Source organism: Marmota monax, unplaced genomic scaffold, assembly GCF_021218885.2.
Source record: "Marmota monax isolate L192 unplaced genomic scaffold, Marmota_monax_Labrador192_F-V1.1 WCK01_AAM20220418_F8-fsc00041, whole genome shotgun sequence".
In the NCBI taxonomy this organism is placed as follows: Eukaryota; Metazoa; Chordata; class Mammalia; order Rodentia; family Sciuridae; genus Marmota; species Marmota monax.
The window spans coordinates 345332-373298 of record NW_026695238.1 but is presented as its reverse complement, the minus strand read 5'-3'; the positions used below and the strand labels follow the sequence as shown (position 1 = coordinate 373298).

At 38.4% G+C, this 27967-nt stretch overlaps 1 protein-coding gene across 1 annotated transcript; it reads right to left on the bottom strand.

The window, feature by feature from the left end:
• Window positions 1-402: 402 nt before the first annotated feature.
• Window positions 403-27434, bottom strand: Atic (5-aminoimidazole-4-carboxamide ribonucleotide formyltransferase/IMP cyclohydrolase). Its single transcript, XM_046439973.1, has 16 exons — window positions 27325-27434; window positions 26870-26996; window positions 23205-23281; window positions 22207-22273; window positions 19504-19592; window positions 19078-19229; window positions 18407-18563; window positions 15110-15235; window positions 13929-14036; window positions 13061-13146; window positions 12080-12169; window positions 9841-9969; window positions 5602-5694; window positions 2801-2983; window positions 909-1064; window positions 403-619 (listed from the first exon to the last, which is right to left on the bottom strand). The coding sequence occupies exons 1-16, from the start codon at window positions 27341-27343 to the stop codon at window positions 500-502; spliced, it is 1779 nt and encodes a 592-aa protein (XP_046295929.1). The 5' UTR covers window positions 27344-27434; the 3' UTR covers window positions 403-499.
• Window positions 27435-27967: the final 533 nt, after the last annotated feature.

Here is a 27967-nt window from a genome sequence, read left to right as displayed (position 1 = left end):
AAAAAACCATGTCTGAGGACTGGGGTTGTGGCTCAGTGGTAGAGCGCTCACCTAGTATGTGTGAGGCCCTTGGTTCCATCCTCGGCACCACATAATAAAAAAATAAAGGTATTGTGTCCAACTACAACTAAAAAATAAGCATTAAAACAACAACAACAACAAAAAACCGTGCCTGAGAGGAACCCCCCAGGGAAGCTTGAGGAGCAAGGATGGTGTCATCTGCTCACATGCTCAGCCTCTGTGGCTCACTGGCAGATTTGTTTCATTCAGGGAACCCTGTGGATGAGCCAAGCTCCAACAGGTAGGGATGCTCCTGTGCTCTGCACAAAAACCCCCATGCATAAAGTGCCAGTGTAAGAGTAGATTTAAGATAAATAAAACCCAACCATCTAAAACCATGGATCTAATCATTAAAATGTTTTATTTTCTAAAAAGGTATTTTCAAAGTTTCACACAATTATTCCCTTACGCACGAGCACACCACTGAGGTGAGACACAATCAGTGATGGAAGAGTCGAAGATCCGTATGAGCCAAGAGGATTCCCAGTTCATCGCAAGCCTCAATCACAACCTTGTCAGCAGCAGAACCAGAAGGGGCTGCAATGTACGCCACACCACTCTGAAGGAAAAATTGGTATTCATTTTCAAAACCAGTTTGTGCAAAAAACAAAATCCCCCTCCACAAAGTGTAAGCCAATGAAACCTCATTCATACAGGCCAAAGAACAGCGTTTGGATGATCCACACATCAAATGGAGAAGTCCAATAATCCTCTCGGTAGTACTGGTTTATATCACATAGCCACAACTTTGATATGTAACTCCAAGAAATTTAAAAATCAGAAGCAGGACTTTGGAAATCATTTCTACATGATGCTCAATCCTATGCAAATGCACAATTCCTACTTACCCTTTTAGCTCTGTCAACATTATCCCTGAAAGGGAAAAAGGCATCGGAGCTGAGCGAAACCTCACTTAGTTTGTCCACCCACTCCTTCTTCTCTGCCTCAGTTAGTAACTCAGGGACTTCCTCGAACAGCGCCTGCCACTTCAGCAAATCTTCACCCTGGTGGGAGTGAGGACAAGTTAGTCCAACACCATCTTTAGTTCTAACTGAAGAAGAGCAAAGCAACAAGGCCAGAAACACAGTTGGGCATTTAAATGACACAACTAGACATATTTTCAGAATTTCTTCGATGTTTTTTAAAACATTTTCATTAAGGAAGAAAAGTGATTCTAAGTTTACCAAATATAGACTATGTCATTTTTACTTTCTAAATCAGTTTATTTGCTCTCAAATCTCTTAAGTTAAATCCATTACTTTTTATCCCTGTACTAAAGCAAACAGAAATTCATTCGCAATCTAGGAAACAGATAACAGTCTAGCACTACATTTCCACACAATTTTAGACTCAGGTATAAAGTCAGATATAGACAAATCAAAACACCATTCATGTTGCTTAAATGTTTGTATAAACCCCAAATTTATTAGTCCCCAATACAGTGGTACTAAGAAGTGGGACCATTATGCCATGAAGGCTGTCATGAATTAGTACCTTGTGAAATGGCTTCAGGGGGCAAGTCCACCTCTTTCGTCTGTGAGGACACAGAATCTGTCCCACCACTGCCAGCGATGCACCAAAAGGTGTCATCACTGAAGCACAGATTAGCCCTCACAAGACACCAAGTCTGCCAGCAATTTAACCTTAGAATTCTCAACGCCCAAAATTATAAGAAACTTCTATGGTATAAATTAGCCAGTCTGTGATAACGTTGTAGCAGCACAGACAAGACAGTTATTCAAATTTTAAAGGGTACTTCCGTTTTGACTTTAGCATATTTTTATTCTTATTCATACATAAAGATTCTTCCAAGACTGTTAGTAGGTGTTTGCTGGGTAATAGCAAACTGAAAATTCCAAGTAACAAAGTGAAAAAGAAGAGTGTTTTCAGTACTTGGGGCACAGTGTGCAACCTCTCTTCAATGACACTTGAATGGCTTCCTGGTCCTGAATGGACATTTTAGCATAGTCAATTCACCCATTCAAAAGAACACCTGGTTTTTGATTACCAGATCCATTTTCCATCCGATATTTTGTTAAGCACTTGCTGTGTCCAGAAACTCGGCAAAAATCCTTTCCTCTGGCAGTCTACCTGATGTTTGCAATTTAAAACCTCCCACATGCCTTCTTCAAAACAGAAGGCATTTAAAAACAGGAAAGACAACAAAACTATATGGAGCTGTTAATGCTGCTTGTTAGAAAGGTGCTGGGACAAGAAGAAAGCCACTAGTTACCTGCTATCAGGTAATTGTATTTATTGCTAGATACACACCTATCATGCAGGAAGCCTCATGCTCAGCACCTCGAGATCGATAAAAAACAATCCTAGTCATGAAAAGCTTGTAATCCACAGAGGAAGTACAATCATCCAGAGTTAAACCAGTGGTTATAACTTAAAAAAAAAACAAAAAAAAAAACAGTAGCTTTGGGGTTTCAAAAAAGGATAAAAAACAATGAAGTGAGCCAAGAACAGCACGCCTGCAATCCCAGCACCTCTGGAAGCTGAGACAGGAGACACTTAGTGAGACCCTGTCTCAAAATAAAAAACAAAAGGGACTGGTGTGAGGGGAGGGGGGGATAAAACAGGTAAGAGGGGGGTGCAAAAAATCAGTAAAAAGCTTCAGTTGTAAACAATACAGAATTTCAAGAAAAATGTCTTCTCTCTAGTGATGAAATTGAAGTCTATTACACATAAAAGGGTAAACAACAGTCTGATCAGAACCCAATGACAATCCTTTTACCTCGCCAATAGTGCCAGTCACATACTGATCGATGGCATTGGAGATTTCTGCTCTCTTCACACCTGTTTTAAATTTCATTGAGAGCACTTGTGGATGGTGTCTAAGCCACCAATAGTTCGCTTTATCCCCTGCCAGGCGTGTACAGTGTATCCGAGACTGCTGTCCTGCTCCAATGCCGACAACCTGGGAAGACAGACATTAAAATGAGCACCTAGTGAAACAAACCTTTCTTCTCAAAGGATGTCAGCAGTGAAGCAATCATTCTGCATGGCCTTACTGGATTTTATCAGAATCTGAGTCCAAGACATCAAGAGCCACACCTTCCAAAATTGTTATCAGAGATTGGCAATCTTAACCTCTGGCAACCACTAAAGGATCTTTTAGGTCACATGCTAAGTGATATTCTCTTGCTCCTACCCTCCCTTGAATTTATGGGCCAAATAATTTAACAAATGTCAAGAGCCAAGCTGAAGACACTCTAAAAAGAAAGGGCTCCCCATAGAGCTGAAGCCACAGAAAAATCAAGTTCACCCTCGAGTTAGGAGAGACCTTAATGAAAAACCAGTTCAATCTTGTATTCTGTGGTTTGGATGCAGGGAAGTTATTTTAATAGTAAGAAATGTTCTCCTACTCAGGTAGGCTTGAACTGTGTTTCCTATTATGATTATCTAGCCCTAAGTAACAGATCTTCCCTACACAGAGGTTATGCCAATAGAAAAGTATTTTACAAAAGTCAAAGGGCATTATATATCTTAACTACTATTATAAGGGCATCTATGACATTATAAAAACTGTTACATTTACACTCCTGATAACTCTGATGATGTAACTAATATCATTAAAGATTCACATTCACAAATAGAGGCTGTGTCCTCACTGGCCTTGTTATGGGAACAGCTTCTTAGCCCTTGCACCTCCTGTTGAGAGATTATTGGTTTCTGTCGTCATCATGATATTCACTGACATGTTCTGGATGCTCCCACATTTATTACGTATCCATTTCTTTCAAGCATTCATGTGTTTTTGTTTCTCTCAGAGAAGCACCCACCTCCCAGATAACTTTACAACCTGTTGCTTCCAAACCGGACTTTCACCAGGGACCCCCTGACTCCCCCAAAACATTCCTAAAAGGGAAACTCAGACTGCTTGCCCATGTTGCCCCCTCTCAGCCCCAAGCAGCCAGAGTGGTCATGGTCCACTTCCCCTTGTAGCAGTAAAGCGTTCCCTAACCAGAAGGGGACTGTGGTAGTTGGGGGGTGAGGGGCAAAAGGACAGTCAGCTTTGGTAATGAATGATTGGGTCAGGAAAATGAGGGCTGATTCAGAAGGAGATAATACCTGCAGAGCACTTTCCCTTCCCCCAACCTGTTGACAAGGTTATCTGCCACTAGGGAACTGTTCCTCCCTTCAAGGAGATGTTAATGAGCAGCCCCTAGAGGGCTTCATTCAGGTCCTCAGATCACTCCACATTTTGGGTCATTTAGGCAGGATGGGAAGGCAGGGCATGAGAACAAAGCAAATCTAAAGTCTATAAAGGGCAGGACATCCCCACTCCCTCGGGCAGCAACTTGGCCCCCCTCCTCTGTAGAAGAGTCTGTCTCCCTCTCTGTTCTATCCTTTAAAAATAAATAAATAAGAAATGTTCAACATAGATGCTCTTTAACTTATAGTGAGCTTATATCCCAATAAACCCACAGGAAGCTGAAAAGATCTTAAGTCAAAAATGCAGAGGCTGAGGCAGAAGGATTCCAAGTTTGAGAACAGTTTCAGCAACTTAGCAAGACTCTCTCTCAGAAATAAAAATTAAAAAGAAACTGGGGGTATAAAGTGGTTAAGCAGCCCTGGGTTCATGTCCCTGTACCAAAACAACAACAACAAAAACAAGAACAAAGAAAGCCACTAAGTACACCTACCCTACTGAAAACCATGCCGCAGCATGGCTACCTACCTCACACATGCTCAGAAGACTTACATTAGCTATAATGGGTAACATCATGTACCTGAAGCCTATTCTATACTGAAGTACTGAATATCTTAGTTTGTACAGAGTGAAAAACAGAAGGTAATCTGGGCATGCTTAACACCCTCATCATCAAACCCCCAAATCCTAAATGCAATTGCTGAATGTCTGGGACCATCTGCATCTTGACTAGGGCAGTGGTCACACAATGGTACACCTTGGGAAAACTGGTCTAACTACATTTTAAAAGGATTGAGTTTTACTGTGTACAGACCACGCCCCAATAGACCTGAATTTAAAAGCGTGGATGAACTCCTCTCTAAAAGTGTTTCTATACAACAGATTTTTGGGAAGATATTATAAAAGGCTGAGGATGTCGCTCAGTGGCAGAGCGCTTGCCTTGTACATGTAAGACCCTGGGTTTCGTCCCCATTACTGCAAAAACAAACAAAAAAAGAAAATAGGAATGTGAAAATACCCAGAAAGCTGCAAAAATTGAGCCTGCATGGTGCCCAGACCATTCCTTCCATCCTCTCCACTGGAAATACTACAGTGGGGGAAGGGAAGTGAAGGAACCAGATTTTCAACAGCTCACTGATCCCACACATTCTAGGCAAGAAGCACCACAACTAATTTTAGTACTTGGTTCCAAAACTCCTTCTTAATCATCATTAGTTTTAACAGTCTACACCAAGGCGCGGAGTAAATACTGACAAATCCAGAAGAAAAAAAACCTGGCAAGCGTTCCCTTTCAAGCTGTCCAGTACCAGAGGCAGATGGATATTTGAATATCATTTTGTAAAACAACAGTTCCCCTGAGGTGGATCTGATAGCCTGGTTACCTGCCCGTTCTTGGCATAGCACACGGAGTTAGACTGAGTGTACTTGACAGCAACGGTGGCCACGATGAGGTCTCTGAGGGCAGACTCCGGCACCTGAGACAAAAACAGGATGGAAAAGTCACATCAGGCTTTTAAAACTTACCTTTAAGCTTCTTCCATGCCAGTTAAAGTAACAGACCTTTAATGTAGTTATGCCACTCAAATGGCAGAGTGAAATTAAATGTCCTGGCTATCCACTACCATGTTTTACTAAAAGGATCAACTATTTAACATATTCATGGCAGAACTTGGCACAAGCCCAAGGTGTCACAGATGTAAACTAATGCCATTTTGCGGCAACTCTGGATTAAGCTCATGTACATCATGTGAGATATGAAATACTGTACTCCCAAACTGACAAATGATATCTTCTTGACAAGAATACCTTTCACTCTCTGGAGACATGGTAAAATTTATGTTGAGGAATATGGTTGAGATTAATTTTCACAGCTATTATAGACCTTTGTGGTGCAACAGCCAAAGCTGTTCCAGGAAAATCAAATAGGATCCTTTTCTGCTTTGCTGAGAATATTGTGAGCAGAACTATCCGCCCTAATGCAACAATATGTACCACAGTCAAAAATGCCACCATCTTTAATAGAAAGAGTTAACAAGAAGTGAAAAAAAGGACAGCAATCCACACTGGTAGGCTAAGTGGACACAAGATATGGCTGCAGCTTACTGAAATATTAGTGACTGAAAAATGGAGAGTTTGATTTCATCAAAGTCACAGATTCTCTTTTGCAAAAGATCATTAAAAGGATGAAAACAAAAACTAAAAATTCAGAGAAAGTACCTGCAAACTATACAACTGGTTAAGAACTGTAAAATATTAAAAAATTTTTCAAAGCTCAGTAACAAAACAACAAGCCAATTTGATTAGAAAATGGGCAAATGATACAAAAGACATTTCACCAAAAAGGTATACAGATGGCAAATGAGCACATAAAAAAATGTCTAACATCATGAGTTATCAGGAAATGTACATTAAACTTAAAGTCAGTGGTAAAAAGTGACACCAAAAGTTGGTAGAAACTGAATCATTCATCTGTTGTGGGTAGGAAGGTGAAATGGTATAGTCACTCTGGGAAACGCTTGGCCTGTTTTTAAAAACTAAACCTACAATTACCATGCCACAAAGCAATTAACCAACAAAATGAAAATTAAGTGTACGGGAAACCCAGCACACGAACGTACAATGAATGAAAATTATACAAAGGGAAAACAGATTAGCAGTTCTCCAAGGTTAAGGAGGGGTGGACACAGCACGAAAGTGAGTCTGGCTTATAGAGGAGCAGAAGGAGGGACCCTGGTGGTAATGGCAATGTTCTGTATCTCAACTTTATGGCTATAGGTCTGGACTACATGTAGTTCTGCAAGAAGTTATCACTAGGACAAAGGGGACACAGGAACTCTTTCAACCATGTGTGGACCTACAATTTTGTTTTTAAATCTCAAAATTAAAAATTTGATTAAAAACATTTTTAGAATTTATGAAAGATTTATTATTCTAAGATTACTAATGTTATATGACCTTTCTTATCTCTATCTGCTGTCTGAGTCACCAACTACAAATTTGATTCTTTAGGTTCCAGGAAAGATTAATAATGAGAGCCAGCCACCGAGGTGTCTACCTTCAAATATAACCCTGCTTTTCTGAGTTAGAGTCAGGAATATGAGAAAATGAGAAAAAGTCATGGGAGTGAGGGAATCTAACAAACTGAAGCACTTCAAGAAAAAATGGGAAAAGAGAAAATAATTCAAACATGTTCAATATTAATACACACTTGTTCCACTGTCCAGCTCTTGCAGGACTGAACCTGTTCCAGACCTAGTAGTAAAGACTAATGATTCTGAAGCAGAAATGTTAACAAAATTTGCTGTAAAATAAGGGGGACAGAGAATGCAGAATATAAAGAAAAATAAAACTATCACTATTATCCTTAAGTTTCCAAATTGCTACTAAGAATACTTAGGAAAAAGAAAAAAAAAATTGGCTAAGAAATTAAGAGCATACCCTCCACCCTTGTAAAAAATACTCAGACACAAACCTATCAAAAATTGCTGAATTATTAATCAGTCCAATACCTCTGGACCTACAAAAAAAACAAAACTTGAAAAAGTGACACTCTCAACAGGAACAACTGCCAACATAACTACCATGGAATCTAGGTCCATACCCTCTCAATGTTTTAAAAAATACATTGGATTAGGATACAAGCACTTGCCTAGCTTGCAAGACGCCCTGGGTTCCATGCCCAGCACTGCAAAATAAATAAATTTCTTCAAAAAAATTAACCAACCAGGTCAATAAAGTGATTCAAAATTAAAAAAAAAAAAATGTGAGCCTCTAATGCTAATGCAAAATACTGTTTCTATGTGGAAATTGCAGAACCTAACAGACCTGATAAAGAATGAACTCCCAAGGGCTCAAAGATATCCCTATGTACAATGTCTACATGTTTCTTTGCATTGAAGCAATGCTAATTTAAAAAAAAAAAAAAAAGAAAAATATACATTAAATCAATAAAGAAAAACAAGAAAGATATCTTATTCACCCCATGCTTAATAGATAGAACTATCCTGATAAACACTTTAAAGCTTATTTTCATTCTAGGTGCAACCTCAAGAATGAGAACTTCTTCTTCTGCCTTAGTAAACAGCCTGCAAAAAGACCAGTCCTTTTCCAGGAATGACAAAAAGATGGACCCAGAGCTCAGAAATAGCAAATACTGACAGGCAAAGATTCTATAGAGATTGGAGCAGGAAAAAATAAGCCTGACAACCTATGCTTTCCCCTCAAGGCACTTTCCAATAAGCTGGGCATAGATGCTGCCAGCTTTAGAGCTAAGGACACACTTGGAGTCCAGAGGAGAGGATACTAATGAATGCCCATGGCTTCTGCAGAGCAGAGCTGACCCATCAACAGACCAGTCCTCACAAACTGAAGTCCACATTCCAATCAGCTCAACTCCTGACGGACATCTTTTACCTGCCTGCCAGAAGTATAAATTGGCCTTCTGGAGCAAAATGAGACCATCGAGATCCTCAAAATCTCTCTCCAGTTTTTCATACCAAACCAAACCAGAAAACAAAGCAGTGATACCTTTAAAGCACTAGAAAAGCCAGGCACTGTGGTACACACATGCTTAGGATCCCAGTAACTCAGGAGGCTGTGGCACAAGGACCCCCAAGTTCTAGGCTTGCCTCAGCAATTTAGTGAGACCTTCTCTAAAAATAAAAAGATAATATAAAAAGGCCTGGGAATCTAACTCAGTGGCAAATCATCCCTACGTTCATTCCTTAGTAACACAAAAATAAATAAAGTAAGCAAATCACTGGAAAAAAACAGTACACATAATTTTAGATATAGAAAAATATCCTTCCAAATTGAAAGCCCAATAAAGATTTTTTAGTGTCCGGGGGGTATAGTTCTGGGTTCAATTCCTATCACCAAAAAAAGAAAAAAAGTTATTTCATGGGCTAGGGTTGTGGCTCAGTGATAGAGTGCTCACCTAGCATGCATGAGGCCCTGGGTTTGATCCTCAGCACCACATAAAAATAAAATAAAGATATTGTGTCCACCTAAAACTAAAAATTTAATATTTAAAAAGAAGTTATTTCAGAAAATAAATAATAGTTCATCCACTTTCCTAATATGTACGCTGGGCAATTTTTTTATTGGTGGGGGGTACTAGAGATTGAACTCGGGCAATTCCACTGAGCTACATCTGTAGTCCTCATTAAGTTAATGATGTTGTCTCTGAACTTGTGATCCTCCCACCTCAGCCTTCCAAGTTGCTAGAATTACAGGTGCATGTCACTGTGCATGCTCACTTGAGCACATTTTAAAACTGAACCTAATGTCACAATTATGTGATATTTACAAGAGATGACAGACATTGCCCCTAGTGCCCTGATTAAATGAGATAAAATACATAAGCCTCCCCAAATCACCATTATCCTAATACATTCCTCCTACAAAGAGCCAAGCAGTACAAGTATAAAAACCATCTACACAATGACACTGATCACAGCACTGAGAACAAGCACTGAGAAGCAACCTAAATATCCGTCGCAGTACAAAGATTATATCCATTTGCATACAGTTGCAGATATGGCCCTTAATGTTAATTTATAAATGCTAAAAACAGACCTACTAAAGTTACTAGCATTCAGTTGAGATATTTTCAAACTTACCTCTTTATTCTTGGTAACAACATTGCTAAATAATGATTTGTCGATGACACCATTATTTCTCTTCTGGCTTAAACGAAGACCAAAGAGAGTTCGAACTTCATTCTCATCTGGTTTGTAAGACTGGTCCATCTAAGACACAAATTTAAAAAGTTAAAAATATTAGATCCACATCTTTAAATTTTTGCATTTAATTTGTGTTTAAAAGATTTCATCCTACATAAAATTACATTCATTTTCCTAATGCAAACATGAGATTGTTTTAATATAGATATAATACTACACCCAGGCATCAATATTTTGCTCCAAAATGTTTAGGTATTAAGTTACAACTTATATACAACATATGAAAAGCAATTATTCCAAAATGGAAGGGAGACCAGTAGAATAGAGAAAGGGCACAGGGAGAGGGAAAAGGGGAGTGGGAGGGGGAAAGGAGAGGTACTAGGGAACAAAACTGACCAAATTATATTGTTATATCATGTGCACATACAAATGTTAATGAAATCATTATTTTGCATAACTGTAGAGCACCAATTAAAAAAGTGTGGGGAATGTATAAATAAGAAAAAAATAAATAAATAAAATCAATTATTCCAGGAAGCGTGTGTTCTCAGTTACATTAACTACTGTAGCAAAAATATTACATTCTAAGCCAGGCATGGTGGCACATGCCTGTAATCCCAATGGCTCAGGAGGCTGAGGCACAACCAACTCAGTCAGACCCTGTATCTGAATAAAATACAAAATAGGGCTGGGGATGTGGGTCAGTGGTCGAGTACCCTTGAGTTAAATCCCCAGTAACCAAAAAAAAAAAAAAAATTACATTCTAGTTTTTCTTTCTTTCTAAAAATCTATTACAAAATACCTAGCTAACATTGGAATTAGAAGTTAAGTTGGAGAAAATAGAACTGGCATTCTGTGCCTTTGCTGTCTGGAAGGGATCTTCTCATTTACTGTGATCTTCTCAAATTTTGAACCCTTTGTAAATGGAGTTGAGCATCCTTGAACTTTGGTATCTGATTCCTGAAACCAATCCCCCTAAGATACTCAGGAACAATAAATTGCACACTTAGCAACTTCCAGCATATAAAGTTGGGATTCTATAGATTTTCTAATAAGACCTTGTGGGAAATTGTATTATGAGTTTTTACTTTCATAGGCTGATCGTACTGATACAGAAGAATTCATAAAAATCAGTAAGGAAAGACCTCAAGAACCTCATAGAAAAACAGATATAGAAAATGAATAGTTCATTCAAAAAAAAAAAGTAAAAATACTCTTAAATATGAAGATGGTCACTCCAAACATAATGAGAAATTAAAACTGCAATGAGATGCTACATTCACCTATCTGTGAAGATTAAAAAGTTAAAAACATACAGTGTTGTCAATATACTGAGAAAACAGGCACTCTTACAATGCCCATTAGCACATTAAATTGGTTATACAGCCAAGTGTGGTGGCACACGCCTGTAATCCCGACAGCTCAAAAGGCTGAGGCAGGAGGATTGCAAGTTCAAAGCCAGCCTCAGCAACTTAGCAAAGCTTTAAGGACTGTAGTGAGACTATCTCAAAATAAAAAACAAAAAGGGCTGCAGATATGGCTTAGTGGTAAGCACCCCTGGGTTCAATCAAAAAAAATAAACATATGAATTGGTTGTGTGACCTCTAAGAGGGGTAGGTTCTATCAGAATCATCAATATATACAACCTGTGATTCAGTCCTATTTCAGCTTCTAGGACTTTTTCAAGTTATTCACTGAAGAGGTGTGTGCAGAGGTGACTGGTGACTGGCTAGTAAGTTAAGATGTACAGAATGGGAAAAACTCCTAACTCAGAAGCAGGGTATACCTGTCTCAGTAAGAAAACAAAAAAAGAAATGCAAGTGCTATTGTTTGATGAATATGTATATGCTATTTCAAGAAAGATAAGCAAGAAAGTTACTTCTAAAAAAGGAAATACAGTAGCAAAAAAGGATGAGGAGATTTTCTCATCCAACAACACACCCTTTAAACAGGAAACCACATTAAATTCTTAAAAAAAAAAAAAAAAAATCATGAATAGAAAGGAAGTTATATCCTTACCTTAAACCCCAAAATTAATTAGAAACTGCAGGATTAAGGATAAAGATGTTACAGTGGAGAAGAATAAATTAAGGTGTCTGCATAAAGGAAAGTTAAACAAGGGGAAAGAGAAACACAAAATAAGAGCAAATAAATGTTTCCAATTAATTTCACTAACCTGGAGAACACAGTAGTTTCCATTTTTCTTTTTACAAAGTATTTTCAAGGCTTCTTCTTCGTATCCTGGGGCAACAATACCATCAGACACCTAGAAGTACATTAAATGTTAGTTTCTATGTTTTAAAAAAATGACTGAAAAATCTAGCAAAAATTATTTGTCTTAAATATTATAGCATTTACAAGTTTCTACCAACAGATAATGCTGATTCTAAAATTCTTTAAACTTTATTTTAATAGAATTATTTTCTACAACTGACCCTATCTCCTTGCTTTTCTTGTAATTTTGTTGTTGTTGTTGTTGGCTAGTTTTCTTCAGTTTTAACTAAGTACATGAGGGTTTGCTCTACTACATGTACCACAGGAAGAAAACTCAATTCTTACTATTCTTTTCACAAGGTGATGTTCTACACTAGGTGCAGCAGGTTCTAGCCCAGGCTCTGTCAGGACCTGGTTCAAGAGCATCAGGTAAAGCCTGCTCTTCCACAGCAAGATACACAGACCAGATGCAACCAGAGATATAACTTTTTCCTTTTCTGTTTCCCCAACACCAATGGCAACATCACCTTTATGGAATGTTTGTTAGGTATTCAAAGCAATTTATATTTTTTTCCTATTATGGTCTCTTTCAGGATCTACAAAGGTATTTCATTATTTCATTAGCAACCAAGATGGCCCGGCTCTTCAGAAACAGCAACTTTGGCAATAATACTCACTAGAGAACTTAAAAGAATTACATAAATAAAGAAAAACTACCCAAACATCAGATATCCATTTAAAATCAATTTACTACATCTCAAAATTAGAAAAATAAGCATTCATGCACTACATAAAATATATGAACATTCTACATGATATACTTCGCTAATTTATAGCATGTACAAATATAAATACTATATAGGTTATAGCTTCAAAAAACACTATGAATGAATAATTCTTTACTCAGTTACACACAGATCAAAATACATGAATGTCCACTTACTTCTCTGGAGATAATTTTCGCAGTTGGGACATCACAAACATCAGATAATGCAACAAAATCACCAAAAGAAGACATCCTATCAGCCCCTGTAAATAAAAATTAAAATAAGGTATTCACTCAAACTCACACAGAAAATGACATTTAAAACGTGCCTATATGATCATATATAAATCCATTTTTCTTATTGTTTACGTAAGACAAATAACAGATCCATCAATGTCATTTAATTGAAGCAATCAGCAAGCTTTCATCAATTTTACCTTCTAGAATGGCACTGAACAATTTTTCTGTGAAGGGCCAGACAGTAAACATTCTTTAAGCTTTGCATTTAGTGGTCTCTATTGCAACTACTCAGATCTGCAGCTGGAGTTCAAAATCAGCCACTAAAAATACACAAAAATGCATGTGGCCGGGATCTAATCAAACATTATAAATATAGGAAACAGGCTGGATTCAGTCTGAAGGTTATAGTTTGTTGACTCTGCTATAGATGATAAACTACAATAGGTTTCTCAATAATCTTTTATACAATTACAATAAACTCCATGTTAATAAACTCAAGAATTAGATATTTCTGATGTATATAAAACAATATAATTTATAGTTAAAGTAATATATAGTTTTATCATATAATAATCAAAATGCATTCAATGTCAAATTATATATACAAAATTCCATTTATCACATTAAAATCTAACATAATTTTATGAACAAGTTTGTTCCAAGGTACTCATACTCATTCTTAAGTATTAATAAAAACAAATATAACTTGAAATTTTATACTGAAACAACAACATCACTATTTTATTCTGTTTAGAATAAAATATTGCTTTTTCTCCCCCCAAAATAAAAATCCTATTAGTCTCACCTCTTGCTCTTGCATATGCAGTTGATATGGGTGTAAGGGTTTTATACATGTCATAGACCATACAGACTTTGGCCTCATCTTCACTGAGTGGAATTCCAACCGCAGCTCCTATAGCGAAAACCACAAAATAATCAATAAACTTAAAGCCTCAAGTTGCTAGTAGTCAACTCCTAAATCAAGACTTTTTTAAACGTCTAGTCTATGCAGCACATTTTTTACCACCTGTGCCAAATAAAATTCTACTTATCTACAAAATTAAACACCAAAAATATAGTTGCTGGGGTGCCAAGGCAGCAGGAGGGTAGGGTTGGGGCTTTAATCTCCTCTCTAGCCTCTGCAAACAGAGCCACTGAAACTTGATAGCGCCCAGTGTGTAGGAAGCTGGGCTACTTCCTTATTGACTCTTTCTGTTTTGCTTGGTAACACACACCAATTATTTCTTCCCTGCTCCTATTGCTTTAACAAGTAATAAATACTGAGAAATAATTATATGTTGCACTGTCAGCAAAGCTGGTGATATGTGTGTGTATCCATATGTATATTCTTAATTCTATAACATATATATATACACACACAGAATGTGTGTGTGTTTGTGTGTATGTATGAATTAGGGTTTAAATTCAGAAGCAAAAAGGTATCTCATACAATGGCTATAAAAAGTTGTAGTAGTGCAGGCCTGTAATCCCAGCAATTTGTGAGACTAAGGCAGTAGGACTGCAAGTTCCAGGACAGCCTTAGCATCTTAGTGAGACTCTGTCTCAAAATAACATTTAAGCAAAAGGGTTGGGGATGTAACCCAATGGTAGAGTGCCCCTGGGTTCAATCCCCAGTATTGGGGCAGGGAGGCGGGCGGAGCTACAGATAAAGTGTCATAAGAACAACTTCTTCATGTTTTATTAAGATTCATTTTTAAACATGGAAAAACATTTGATTGATACAATCATGCTTACACAGCAAAAAAGGCCTGATTTTCCTATCTCATAATACGGTCAAATAATTATATGTGTTATCTTATTTTATGATATTATTATATTGATACTATTATCACTAGACTCACTGAAACCTTCACAGAACACCTAGATTCACATTAGAGCATGTCAAGTGTACAAAAGCATATAAAAGGATTTTAAAAGAAACACAATGAGAGCAGCTCCAGAGCATTCAGGAACACAGTGCTTTACCTGCTGGGCTAACGTGTTTGAAAGAGGCCGCGGCTGGAATGTTTAAAGCTTCTCTGAGTTCCTTCACCAGCTGCCATGCATTCAAAGCATCACACAGGTTTATGAATCCAGGCGCTCCGTTGAGAACTGTATACAAACACACATACACTTTACAGTCCTTAAAAAATAAAACTTATCAAGTCTACACAAATGTTTCAAGTAAAGTACAATTAAGAGCAAAGAGACACTAACATATAGGAACTTGACAAAGAAAAACAAAGCAGCTGAGCCTGAGCTCATACACCAGTGCTAGGCACACACACTGCTGGAGGACCAGATCCAGCCAGACTAGACATCAATCAACAATAGAGTTTCAGGTATAGAAGGAATCAGGACAAGAGTGGAAATCAGTCAGAGATCCATGTAAATTCAGAATTGAGATAATTGTTGTAATTATAGATAAAGAGTACATATTGACAATTTTACAATTTGTCAATTGAAAAAATTATACTATAAGCTAAAGCAAGAGGTGCAGGTGGGAGGAAAGGAGAAGGAAAGAAGAAATTCTTTTGCAGCAGAAGCAGTAGATGGCCTAAAGCTAAATCGCAGTTAGGAAGAGCCTGCAACTTCAGAGTCTAGCATTAACTATTTTCCTACCTTTGGCATGAGCCAGTATCTCTCATGAATAAACATAAGATGTGCATATAAGCAAACAGTGAGTCAGCACTAACTAAAAACAAAGCTGCATGATTTTCATTTCCCTCATGTTATCTTGAATAGTAGAGACTTTTTTGAAAAAAGTAAAAACCTTGCACAAAATGTTTGCTAACTGCCTACCACATTAGTGGCTGCTCAGGCACTTGGGATACATCAGTGAATAAAGGACCCCTTCTTACCTCTCCCCCATATCATTGTCTTCAGTAAGCTTATGAGGGAGGCAAACAAACTAAGCAATGAAAGGAAACAAGCTATTAAGCCATGAAAAGACGTGGATGAACTTAAATGCCCATGGCTGAGGGAGGTATTGGGGTTTAAAGCCAAGGGTCCTCCACCACTGAGTTACATCCTCAGCACTTTGAATTTTGAGACTGAGTCTTGGTAAGTTGCCAAGGCTGGCCTTGAAGTTGACATCCTCCTGCCTCAGCCTCCTGAGTAGCTGACATTCCAGGTGTGTACCACCTGTGTTTTATCTCAGATACTTCCTCCCTGTAATTTATAGTCCTCATTTAGGTTCTGAGGCAAAAAATATCTTCATGTACTTTCAGTTCTCGTACTTTCCATTATCAAAAGCATTTTCACTAGTACGATATAAAAGTCTTGATTTATTGTTCCCTTATTTTAGTGTGTGGAGGTATGAATGTTTTTTTTTTTTTCTTCTTATGTTTTATGGTAAATATGGCAGAGGTGGCTCTGGGCAAATAAACAATGATTTACTGTAAGAGACTCATTGAATTTCTCCCAAACATATGCTTATTTTCACAACAGAGGGGGCATTTTGCTTTATCATATGGTTTGAATGTTTTTGACAGTGATTTAATTACAAGGTATATGCTTGTTTGTGTGTCTGGAAACAAAACTGAAGCAAGAGTAAAGATGGAATTGTGTGTATGATTGTAATGACTAGTTTCTTACAACTAGAAATGAGACGATTTCTATTTACTTAGCTATTTACTAGATTCAGAACTTCTCTGCAGAACTTTCTGTCTGACCAATTATTAGTGTCTTTAAATATTCGATATTTGAAGGGTAACTGGTACTCAAATCTTGAGATGTTTCAAAAACCAATTATTCTCTCACTCGTGACACAGCTACTTTGTCTATGAAGCAAGGGAGATGAGGAGCTATACACAGGGTGCCTCACTTTATTATGAATCATTGTATGTCTTGTGAAATATTTTACTTTTACAATTCATTATTGTCTAGTTTGTTTCTTCTATGTCACTCACCTAAGTTCAAAGAGTACTATATATATAAATGTATGCTGTTTATATATATTAATATGTAAACATACAAATACATATATATAGAATAAATATACATGAATATATAAATATGTATTCATTTATTATATATTTGTAATATATAAAATACATATTTATATATATATATTTACTATATATACTTATTGTATATGTAAGTGTATATATATATATATATATATATATATATATATATATATATATCTTTTGAGGGAGGGAGGCTGGGGAGACTTTTTAAGTATTTTTTAGGGAAGCGGGGTGAGGGCGCTGCAGAGGAAATAGATCTGGGCAGGTGCTTGAAGAGGGAAGGCTGAAAGGGGTTTCAAGCAGGTGTGACATCATCTGCTGCACATTTTTAAGATTCTCTGTTGTTGAAACAAGAAGGCCAAGAGAGAAAACGGAGATCAGTTAAGACAGTCGTGTCTGTTATGGAGTGAATGGGGACATGAGTATTGTTAGACACAAAATGTACCTGAGGTAGAATAAAAACAGATAGTGAAAGAATGTGAAGGGTAAGGAAAAGAGCATTTTAAGTTATCCTGCTCCCTTCCACCTCTCCCCAAGCTGTTGAGACCAACAAAGAAAGCTGACACGAAGGCCTGCTTCTTCCCACCAGCAAAGATGCCAGCCTGTGGGCTCTGGGCGTGCCCTTGTATTGTGAGCAAGGCTGCTCTTGCTCTATCAGTGCTTGGTCTCTGAAGCTGCCACACCTATAATTCTCTCTGCCTATTCTCCACTCTCCCTAATCAAGGACTTGTTCCAACAGCCCACATCAGGAACACACTGAAAACCCTCTTTTCACTCTAGAAACCAATGGAAATCCTAATTTGTTTGAAGAATTATGTATCATTATTATTTCCGAACCTCAAATTTATGTTCTGGCCCACTTCAAATGGATTCTAAAGCTATCATTCCAAGGACACTGCTCCTTGAATCACTCCCCAAAAGTCCTTCCTCTATTCTAAAGCATTCCACCTCATCGAAATGTGCAGGTTTTCCTCCACTGGTCCCTCCACTGCTTTGCCACCAAGTGGAGAAGCACCCCAAGGCTTGTCTTGATCCTCCCCTGTGAAACCCAGGCATCCCATCCTATCCCGCATCTTTACAAATATCCATCCACATAGGAAGGACATTCCAATCTGCATCTCTAACTTGACCTCTTTGCCACCCCAGATTTCTTCAACATTTCACAAGTCCAACTGGTATCCCAATTTTGGATAGTTGCAAGAAGTATTGTGTAATTTATCTTATTTTCTAAATGTGACTCATATCAGGTACAATGCAAAGAAAGCCACACAAGTATCCAGACACAGCACAGTCACACAACACTAGGCTTTACCTGTGATGGGAAGCCGGGGCTTCAGTGTGTAGAGCTGGGCAGGAGTCTGATGAGGGTTCATTCCATACCTCAAGGGCATCTGAGACACTCCTTTACTGTACTGCTTCCTGAAGTAATCTGAAATTGCTTCATCATATTGTGCTGTGTGAGTAAATGCCTACAAAAGGTGTAAGCTTTGTGAGAAACTAGCAGCAGGGATAAGAGAGTTTTAGGCACACAGCAAACTGCATACCTGGTTCCTGTGCATGAGACAAACACGACACAAACAACGAATAACTCTACAAATGATCCCTTCCTGTTGTCTTTCATTCTTTTTGGTAGATTCTATTTTTAACAAAAGGATAGCAGTTCCAAACAAAGCCTTGTTAGATGATATATCTAAGCAAAAACTGAATACATTTGGTTTGGCAAACACTGCACTCAATAAACATCACTTTTTTGGGGGTATCAGACATTGAACCAAGGGGTCTTAACCACTGAGTCACATCCTTAGCCCTGTTTATTTTCCATTTTGAGACAGGGTCTCACTAAGTTGCTTAGGGCCTCATTAAATTATTGAGGCTACCCTGAAACTTGCGATCAATCCTCCTGATTTTAGCCTCCCAAGTCACTGGGATCACAGGCTTGCAACACCATGCCTGGCTCAGATGTAACTTTAGTGCATCCCCCACCTTCAAGGCCAACTGGCGTCTCGTCTCCAAGGAGGTGTCCTTACTATCAGAGCTCTGCATCTCTGTGGACACTGCCACATAGTCCTCTGGTTCACACACAACTGTCACTCGGGCATGATTTTTGGCTGCGGCCCTCAGTAAGGTCACTCCACCTTTCAAGAACAACAACAAAAAAATATCTTTATAGTCACTGTACACAAAGTTCTCTTTAATTCTTGACTTAAAAAGGAAAACAAATAAGGAAAAAAATACCTAAATAAAACTCCATACCACAAATAGATAATAAAATAGATAAGTTATAATTATCCCAGAAGATAATCTTGGAGAAGTAACTATCTTTGTTTCATTAATAATGAAAAGAAAATCTCATTAGAATTCAAATAATCCCCTCCTCAGTCAGTCCTCCAAATGGTTTCTCTAACTTACCAATATCAATTTGCTCAACAGCCTCCTCAACAGTTACATCTGGAGAAGCCACTGTCTTCACAAAGGGATACAGATTACAGGCAACAACTCTAGAAAGGAGAGAAGCGAGCGTCATGGAAGACTCAGCTTATGTGGTTTACAGCTTATCTAGGAAGAAGTCAGTACTAGAAACGTGATCAAAGCCAAAAAGATCCAAATTACAAACTGTGAGCCTGACATTCAGAGTTCTAAAAAGTTCTAAAAAGTTGTGCTAAAAGGTCTACTTGTCCAGCTGGTATAGTCAGCTGCAGCTCTGATCTGGTCACACACTGGTCCCTCCAAGGACCAGTGTCCTGCTTGGGTAATCTCATCAGGCTATCAGAAACTTAAAACACTTCAACAGAAATGGAAAACACCAAATTACAAATAACACCCTCATTTTAGACTGTGATCACTTTTATCTAGGATGTTCAAATTTAGATTCACTTACCAATGGACTGTGCACGGTGATGAAAAACAATAGAACATTCTAAAGGTGAAATACTTGTTTTGCCTTCAGAGCGGTCACAAAAATGATGTTAACAGGAAGGCCAAAAGAATAACTTAAAATGCAGAAATAATTTTAAAATGACTAATGAAGTAGACTTCCACTCTCTGGACTTCAAATTCCTGTGGGCAGGCTCCTGAGCCAAACATGTTTAAGTAGTAAAAATGATCAAAAACTCCGGGAAAATAGGAGATTGAACCCCCCAGTTCATTCTATTGTCTATTCCCTGATACCAAACCAGATAAACGTGTCCCAAGAAAACTACAGACCACTACCTCTTATGTATGTTGACACAAAAAAATCCTAACAAACTGAATCCACAAAAACAGAAAAAAAATTATACATCATGGCAAGTTGAGTTTAATCCCAATAATGTGGAGTTGGGGTAAGTATCAAAAAAAAAAAAAAAAAAAAGAGTTAAGGGCTGGCGCTGTAGCTCAGTGGTAGAGCGCTTGCCTTACACTGTGAGGTACTGGGTTTGATCTTCAGCATCACATAAAAATAAATAAAGATATTGTGTCCAGCTACAACTAAAAAATATTCTTAAAACAGAAAAAACAGTTAATGTAATGCTAACAGAATAAAGAACAAAAAAATATCTGATCATCTCAATAGATGCACAAAAATGCACCTGACAAGCCAGGAGCGGTGGTGCATACCTGTAATCCCAGCAGCTCAGGAGGCTGAGGCAGGAGAATTTAGAGTTCAAAGCCAATCTCAACAACTTAGCCAGAACTGTCTCAAAATAAAAAAAATGACAAGGGGATGTGGCTCATTGGTTAAGTGCTCCTGAGCTCCAGCCCCAATACTTAAAAAGAAAAGCCTTTCTTATCACTAATATTCAACATTGTGCTAGAGGTTTCCGTCAGGAAAACTCACCAAAAAATAAAAGGCATCCTCAGGATTAGAAAAAAAAAGTGAAGTTACCTCCACACACAGATGCCATGATGTTTTATATACACAGAAAATCCCAAGAAACTCACAAGAAAACCTAGTAGCACCAATAAAAAAAAAAATGCATGGAGGTTGGAGGATATATGATTAATAGACAAAAAGCAACTGTATACATTAGCAAGGACCAATCAGAAACTGAAATTCAAAAAACAAAACTACTTACAATAGCATCAAAAAGAATAAAAATATTTAAGAATAAATTTAACAAACATATAAAACTTGTATACTGAAAAGTACAAAATAATGATGGAACAAAGTGAAGAAAAACTGAAATGAATGAAAAGACATCCCATGTTCATGGGTTGGAAGACTTAATACTCCTGAAATGGCAACATTTCCCAAATCACCTATTGATTGAACACAATCCCATTACAACTACCTTTTTTTGTAGAAATGGACAAGTATTCCTCAAAACTATATGGAAATGCAAGTGTCCCTGAATGGGAAGTCATTTTTTTCTTTCTAGAACTGGGGATTGAACCTGCAAGTGCTCTAAACTGTATCTCTAGCCTGGTTTTATTTATTTATTTATTTATTTATTTGAGACAGGAACTGGCTAAATTGCCCAAAACTGGAGTGGAACTTGCAATCCTCTTCCCTTAGCATCTTGAGTCTCTGGGATTACAGGCGTGGGCCACTACACCGAGCCCAAAATAATCTTGAGTAAGAAAAACAAAGTTGGAAAACTCAGCTGCTGATTTCAAAACATAAGACAGAGCTACAGTAGTGAAGTAGTGTTGGCATAATGGAACATAGAAACACAGCAGACCAAGCCCACCCAATGACAATTTAAAAAATCTATTCAACAAATAATGCAGGACAACTGGACAGTCACATGCAAAAGAGTAAAGCTGAACCCCTACCTCACACCTATATATAAAAATTAATTTAAAATGAATCAAAGACCTATACCTAAACTAAAAACCCTGTAAAGAAAATATACAGGGGCTGAAATATGAAAAGTCAAAGGTTGAATAAAGGGTTGTTTTCTCTCATATGTGGAAGGTAAAGAGGAAAAAGAAAAAGAAAGGTGAGGGGATCTCAGGAAAACTGAAGAGATATTAGTAGAGGAAAGGAACCAGGGGAAGAGAGGAGGGGAGAGAAAGACGGACTCTGCAAGGGCTTACAGTGAAGGGAAAAAAAAGCGGGTGAAGAACATCAGGTTGAGTATATTCTTTGTCTTTGTTCCTTGATGTGTTAAAAGTTCAACTTCGGATTTTTACCTTATAAGATTAAAATCAAGTCTGGCCATGTCAGCATTATCTTCTGGGATATTACGAGCCAGGATTCCTAATTTAACAAAGTTAAAGAAAGATTAAGTTCAGAAAACAAGAAGGTACTTATTTTAATGTAGTCCCATCAATCAAGTTAAATCCTTTAATGCTCTTAATTATATGAATACAAAATGCAGTTTAAGAGTTATTGAGCAAAAATAATAGTGAGTATATTTAAAAATCTCTTGGATCAGTACCTAATATACTGTTCTTGAGTAACAAAATCTAAAAGCTGTAAAACAAATTTTTATACCAATTGTGTCAAATCCATCACAGTTCAGGTGTTCCCTAAATCAACGGCTTTTCTGATGATCATTAGCCTTCCAGTTTTTGTTTGCCCAATTTTACTGCGACTAACAAGGTAGCAATATACTATTTATTACAATTTTTGTTTATTTGCAATTAACTGTGTCAGGCAAATGAATAAAGCACTCCAAAAAATATCCTTTAAAACATCAGGTATTTGGGGGGCTGGGGTTGTAGCTCAGTGGTACAGCATTTGCCTAGCATGTGTGCAGCACTGGGTTCTATCCTCAACACCCCATAAGAATAAATAAATAAAATAAAGATCCATCTACAACTAAAAAAATATTTTTTAAAAAAATCAGGTATCTTCTGATCTTAAAAGTCTATACTTTATACTATAAAAACTAAATATTTTCAGTAACTCCAATAGGAAATACAACACTCTAAATTAGTAGTTATTAAGACAAGAGTAAGAACAAGCAAAAGTAAACAATCTGAATTAATCATGTAATAAGGTAAGGCAGATTTTAAACAGGTTCTAATGCAGTGTGAAATTTGACAGCTGATGTGACAAAACCAATATAACCTAATAAGCAGTAATTTTTTTCAGCTTACGACTTGCTTTCTTTCTCCTTTGTTCTATAAAGTTTTAAAATATTCTTGTAAACCATTGATTGTTTTAAACTGAAAATATCACTTACCCGCATGGACTGCAGGATGCAAGGTTTTCACGCGCCCCCCTAACATTTCAGGAAATCCAGTTATCTCAGAGACATCTCTGAAACAGATAAACAGAATATTGGGACTATTTCTGAACTGTCAATAATCCAAACAGCTCCCATCAAGTCTATCGTTCTCATTTCAAGAGATTTTTTTTCACAGCCTGAATTGAACAAAAAAAAATTATTCCAGTGTCCTAAGTTTCTCACAATATTCGACTTCTTATTTTTTGGTACCAAGGATTGATTCCAGAGGTGCTTAACCACTGAGCTATATTCCTAGTCCTCCCTGAACTTTTTAAAATTTTTAGACAGAGTCTCACTAATCTACTTAGGGTTTTGCTAAATTGCTGAGGCTGGCTTTGAACCTCTGATTCTCCTGCCTCAACCTCTGGAGTCACTGGGATTCCAGGAGTGCACCACCTTGGCCAGGTACATTTCATTTCTTACATAAAATTCTATTAACTTTCCAAACAAATGTTATTCTATTTTTTAACTGAAGTTTATGTTTGGGGAAAACCAGTATACTAAAGCACTAATTTTACATTTTTTTTTTCAGGAATTCAGAAATTGAATCATAAACCATACTAATTAAATATTAAGAAATAGATTCAACCTGAGAAGCAATTTGGCAGTATCTAATAAGAAGCATTAAAAATATTCTTATCTCAGAAATTAACCAAGTAGAAATAAGAATTGAGTTTTATGATTAAAAAAGCATAAAAGTGGCATCTCAAACAAGTGGAAAAAGAAGCCTGTTCTGAAAAGTGAGGTAAGGCCTGATGTGGCAAGACATGCCCCAAATCCTAGCTACTCTGGAAACTGACACAAGAGGATCACAAAGTCAAGGCCAGCCTCAGCAACTTAGAGAGGTTCTCAGCAACTTAGTGAGACCCTGTCTCAAAAAAAATTAAAATATGATAGGACTGGAATGAAGCTCAGGAATAGTGTACCTCTGGGTTCAACTCCTCATACCATAAAAAAGGGGGAAAAGAAGCAGTGTGGGTGTTATACAAAACGTCATTAAATACTATGTAAATGTTAAAACTACATAGAAAAACGATAACAGGGATCACAAAATATAAAGGGCAATTTTAAAATATTAACCCACATCAGTCAAGCTGACCTCCAGAAAGCTACACACATAAACATTCTCTGGCAAAATTATAAATTGTAATGATGTGGGAAAATGCCCATAATATATATAAGCAAGGGCAAAAAAAACAAGAAGCAAAACTGTATCTTCTGTGTAAGCTATGAAGTAAAGTAAATGCTTATAAAAACACTGGAAGAAAGACATTAACATGTTGAGAATTATAAGCCTTTTTACTATCTTCTTTATAGATTTCCACACTTTAAAAAATTTTCTGCAATCAACATATATGGCATTTATAGGAAGAAAATAATAAAATTTTAGAACAGCAAATTCTGAAAACAGGATACAGATTTCCTGAGTACACTACACAGGAATAAATTCAGTAAATAAAATTCAGTTCTTCCAACTAAAGATTATCACTTAAAACAGAGACAGCAGATTTATTCCTAGAAATAAACATGTGGGGTTAAAAAGCTTGTTATTCCTTTGTACTCAAGAATTTGTCTGTAACACATGTAGTCTTCAGAAACAATTCTCTATTTACTATTGTATACTCTGAAACCTCACCAGATGACCACACAAGACAACAGTTACCTTTCTGGGAAAGATCCTGGCCTCTTTGCATGCTACATGAACACTCTATCACTGACTTACACACCCAACCCCCCTACAGATTTCTTTGTAACTCAGTTTTCTTAATTGCCTAATAGGGACAATATTACCCACACCAAAAATGTTACTGGGAGGACTATATGAGTTAATATACATAAAACAGCCCTCAGGTAGGGCATGGTGGCACATTCCTGTAATCCCAGTGGCTTGGAGGCAGAGGAAGGAGAACTACAAATTCAAAGCCAGCCTCAGCAATTTAGAGAGGCCCTAAGCAACTAAGTGAGCCCAAAATAAAAAATAAAAAGGGTTGGGGATGTGGCTGGGTAGCTAAGTACCCCTGGGTTCAATCCCTCGTACCAAAAAAACAAATAACAAAAAAACACCCCTCTCACTTGTCTTACTCCATTCAATGAAGTTTATTGTGCTGGGCTCTATGTAAACCATTCATGGAGAACATTCTCACCCTTTAATAGCATAGAAACATATCTATCTTCTCAATTAAAAAAAAAAAGAAAAGCTATCATCATAATGGGGGTAAGTGAGGAGTAGGTAGAGACAGAAATAACAATAACACTGGAAAGTTGATAACTATTTAAACTCGATAGCACACACATAGAGGTTATTATTACTTTACACGTTATACTCATTTTGCCTGGAATGTTTCCATAATACAAGGTTTGAAGGAGAAAAAGGTGGGGGCAGATGAGAACTGACCCCAACTCAGCCCAATGGAAAGAAGACATATGGACTCCATAGTCTCATCCTGCTGCTCTTCAGAAGAATGGACCTGCCAGCTTTCTGTGATTCTCACAGACCTCACATAAGAGAGGAAATGCTTATAAAAACACTGGAAGGAATACATCAACATGTTGAGAATCAGAAGCCACTTTTACTACCTCAGTGTTAAGATGTAAAAAGGCTTTGAGAAACAGCAGGGTGCAGAGGTACACATCTGTAATCCCAGTTACTTGGGAAGCTGAGGCAGGATGATTCCAAGTTTGAGGCCAGCCTGGGAAAACTTAGTGAGACTCTGTCTCAAAATTTTTTTTGTAAAAAGTGTGTGTGGTGGGGTAGGAGGCAGTAGGGAGCTGGGAAAGTAGCTCAGTGGTAGAACACCCTTGATTCAATTCCCAGTACTGGAAAAGGACAAAAAAAATTTGAGAGAAAGCATTTATTTAATAAAGCTTTCTCTTGGCATCTGAACTTGTACATCTAGGGAGGCTCTGCTCATGCACCACAGAATTACATGAAGAAAAAGGTGGATAATCCACATCAACATGGTCTGGAGGGCCAGAAGTGAATTTTCCACACAGCAACAAAGGCAGTTTTCATCCCTTTTCTAAAATCTCTCTCAGAGGTTGATATGGCCTTCCTCTGAACTCTCACTACAGTTATTATATCTGACCTTTTCACTTTCTGCCTTTCAGTGGCCTTCCCTCCTCTCCAGCCATAATGCAAGCTCCTTGAGGTCTGGAATGGCCTCCTGCTTTATCTCCTGGGCATCTCCTTCCACTGCCTAGTAAGGTAATAAATGAGCCAATGAATGACTTGTTCTCTCTTTCATCCCCTTAGGGGAGGTGCCAAGGGGAAGTAAATGTGATTCTTCAAAACATGTAAACAGCTTTATTAAACAGTTAATCACGTGAACAGAGGGAATTATAACTTTTGAGTTCATCGTGCATAACAGATGACCCACCTAAATTAATGTGGGGTTCTGAAACTACCTGGGTTCCAATCATACACCTTACTTGACCCTAGATCTGTTAAGTTACTAAACTTCTGAGGCTCATTTTCCTCTTTCATGAAGTGGGTGAGGAGTGCACCAACCTTGCAGGGTTACTCAGTATAAGGAGTTTTATTCATGGTTCCTGGATTACATTCTTTTCTGGATGGATCCCTTTCTGCCTGGACTTACCTTAAAAACTAAATTGTCCCTTACCTGACTGCCAGGCCAGCATCTCTGAGAGCTTTTGCAGTTCCTCCGGAAGCGACCAGATTCAAACCAAGAGACGTTAGATTTCTGGCAAATTCCACAAGGCCAGTTTTGTCAGAGACACTGAACAAGGCTGAAAGAGAAGGCATTTTTTGCTCACTACTTGCAGTACGTTACACTGCTTCTCCAAGGCCTGGGGGAGGAACCTCACGCGTGAGGAGGCCAGCGTCTGGGCCTACGACAGGCAGGCCATGCCCCGAAGCCACCCGGGTCGCAAGCTGGCGAGCCCGGGGAAGGAGACGCTGCGCGGGGACAGGCGGGCTCTAGGCACCGATCGCAGCCCACAGAGAGGTCCGCAGCCCAGCCCAGCCCGGCCCGCGGTGGCCGCCCGGCCACAGCCATGGAGGGACACCGAGCTGCGAAGCAAGCTCGCAGATGGCGCGGCTCCGCGAGGGCCTCACCGAGGTGGCCAGGAGCCATGGCTGCAGCGCCTAGTCCGGGAGAGCGCGGCGGCTGCGGGAACACCACGTGCGAAGGAGGAGGCGCGGCCGGGACGGTCCGGTGCAGGAAGCGGGAGGGCGGGACGGACACGGTCCTGTCACATGACATAAGCCCCGCCCGGGTCCCGCCCAACCTCGGAAGTGCAATTGGAGCCTCGGGCTGAGACCCGAGCAGGGTGGGGCTCCGGGTGGCGCCTCAAGACCCGGAATTTGAACTGGAAGGGTTCCCGCCTCGGATCCCAAAATACCGGCCAGCGACACGATCTGCCGGTGTCCCCGAGAGTGCGGCCACTCCACAGCCTCTGGAGCAAACTCCTGGTGCCCACGGTAGCCTGTCTCCAGAGGCTGGAACGTAGATCAAAGTGACAACGCACGATGCTGAACACAAGTGAAGGAACCTCAAGGGACAGTTCTTCAGAGTGGAAAAGTTAGAAAGGATTTTGGCAATCATCTAACAACGCTCCTGTTTCAATAGGTTTGAAAAATGAAATCGAGGTCTACTTATTAAGTGACTGACTGGAGAGTGCCCAGATCAGAGCCAAAAAGAAGTGAAACTGACATCCATTTGAGTATTGGCTTATTTCACTTATAAAATTGCCCGAAA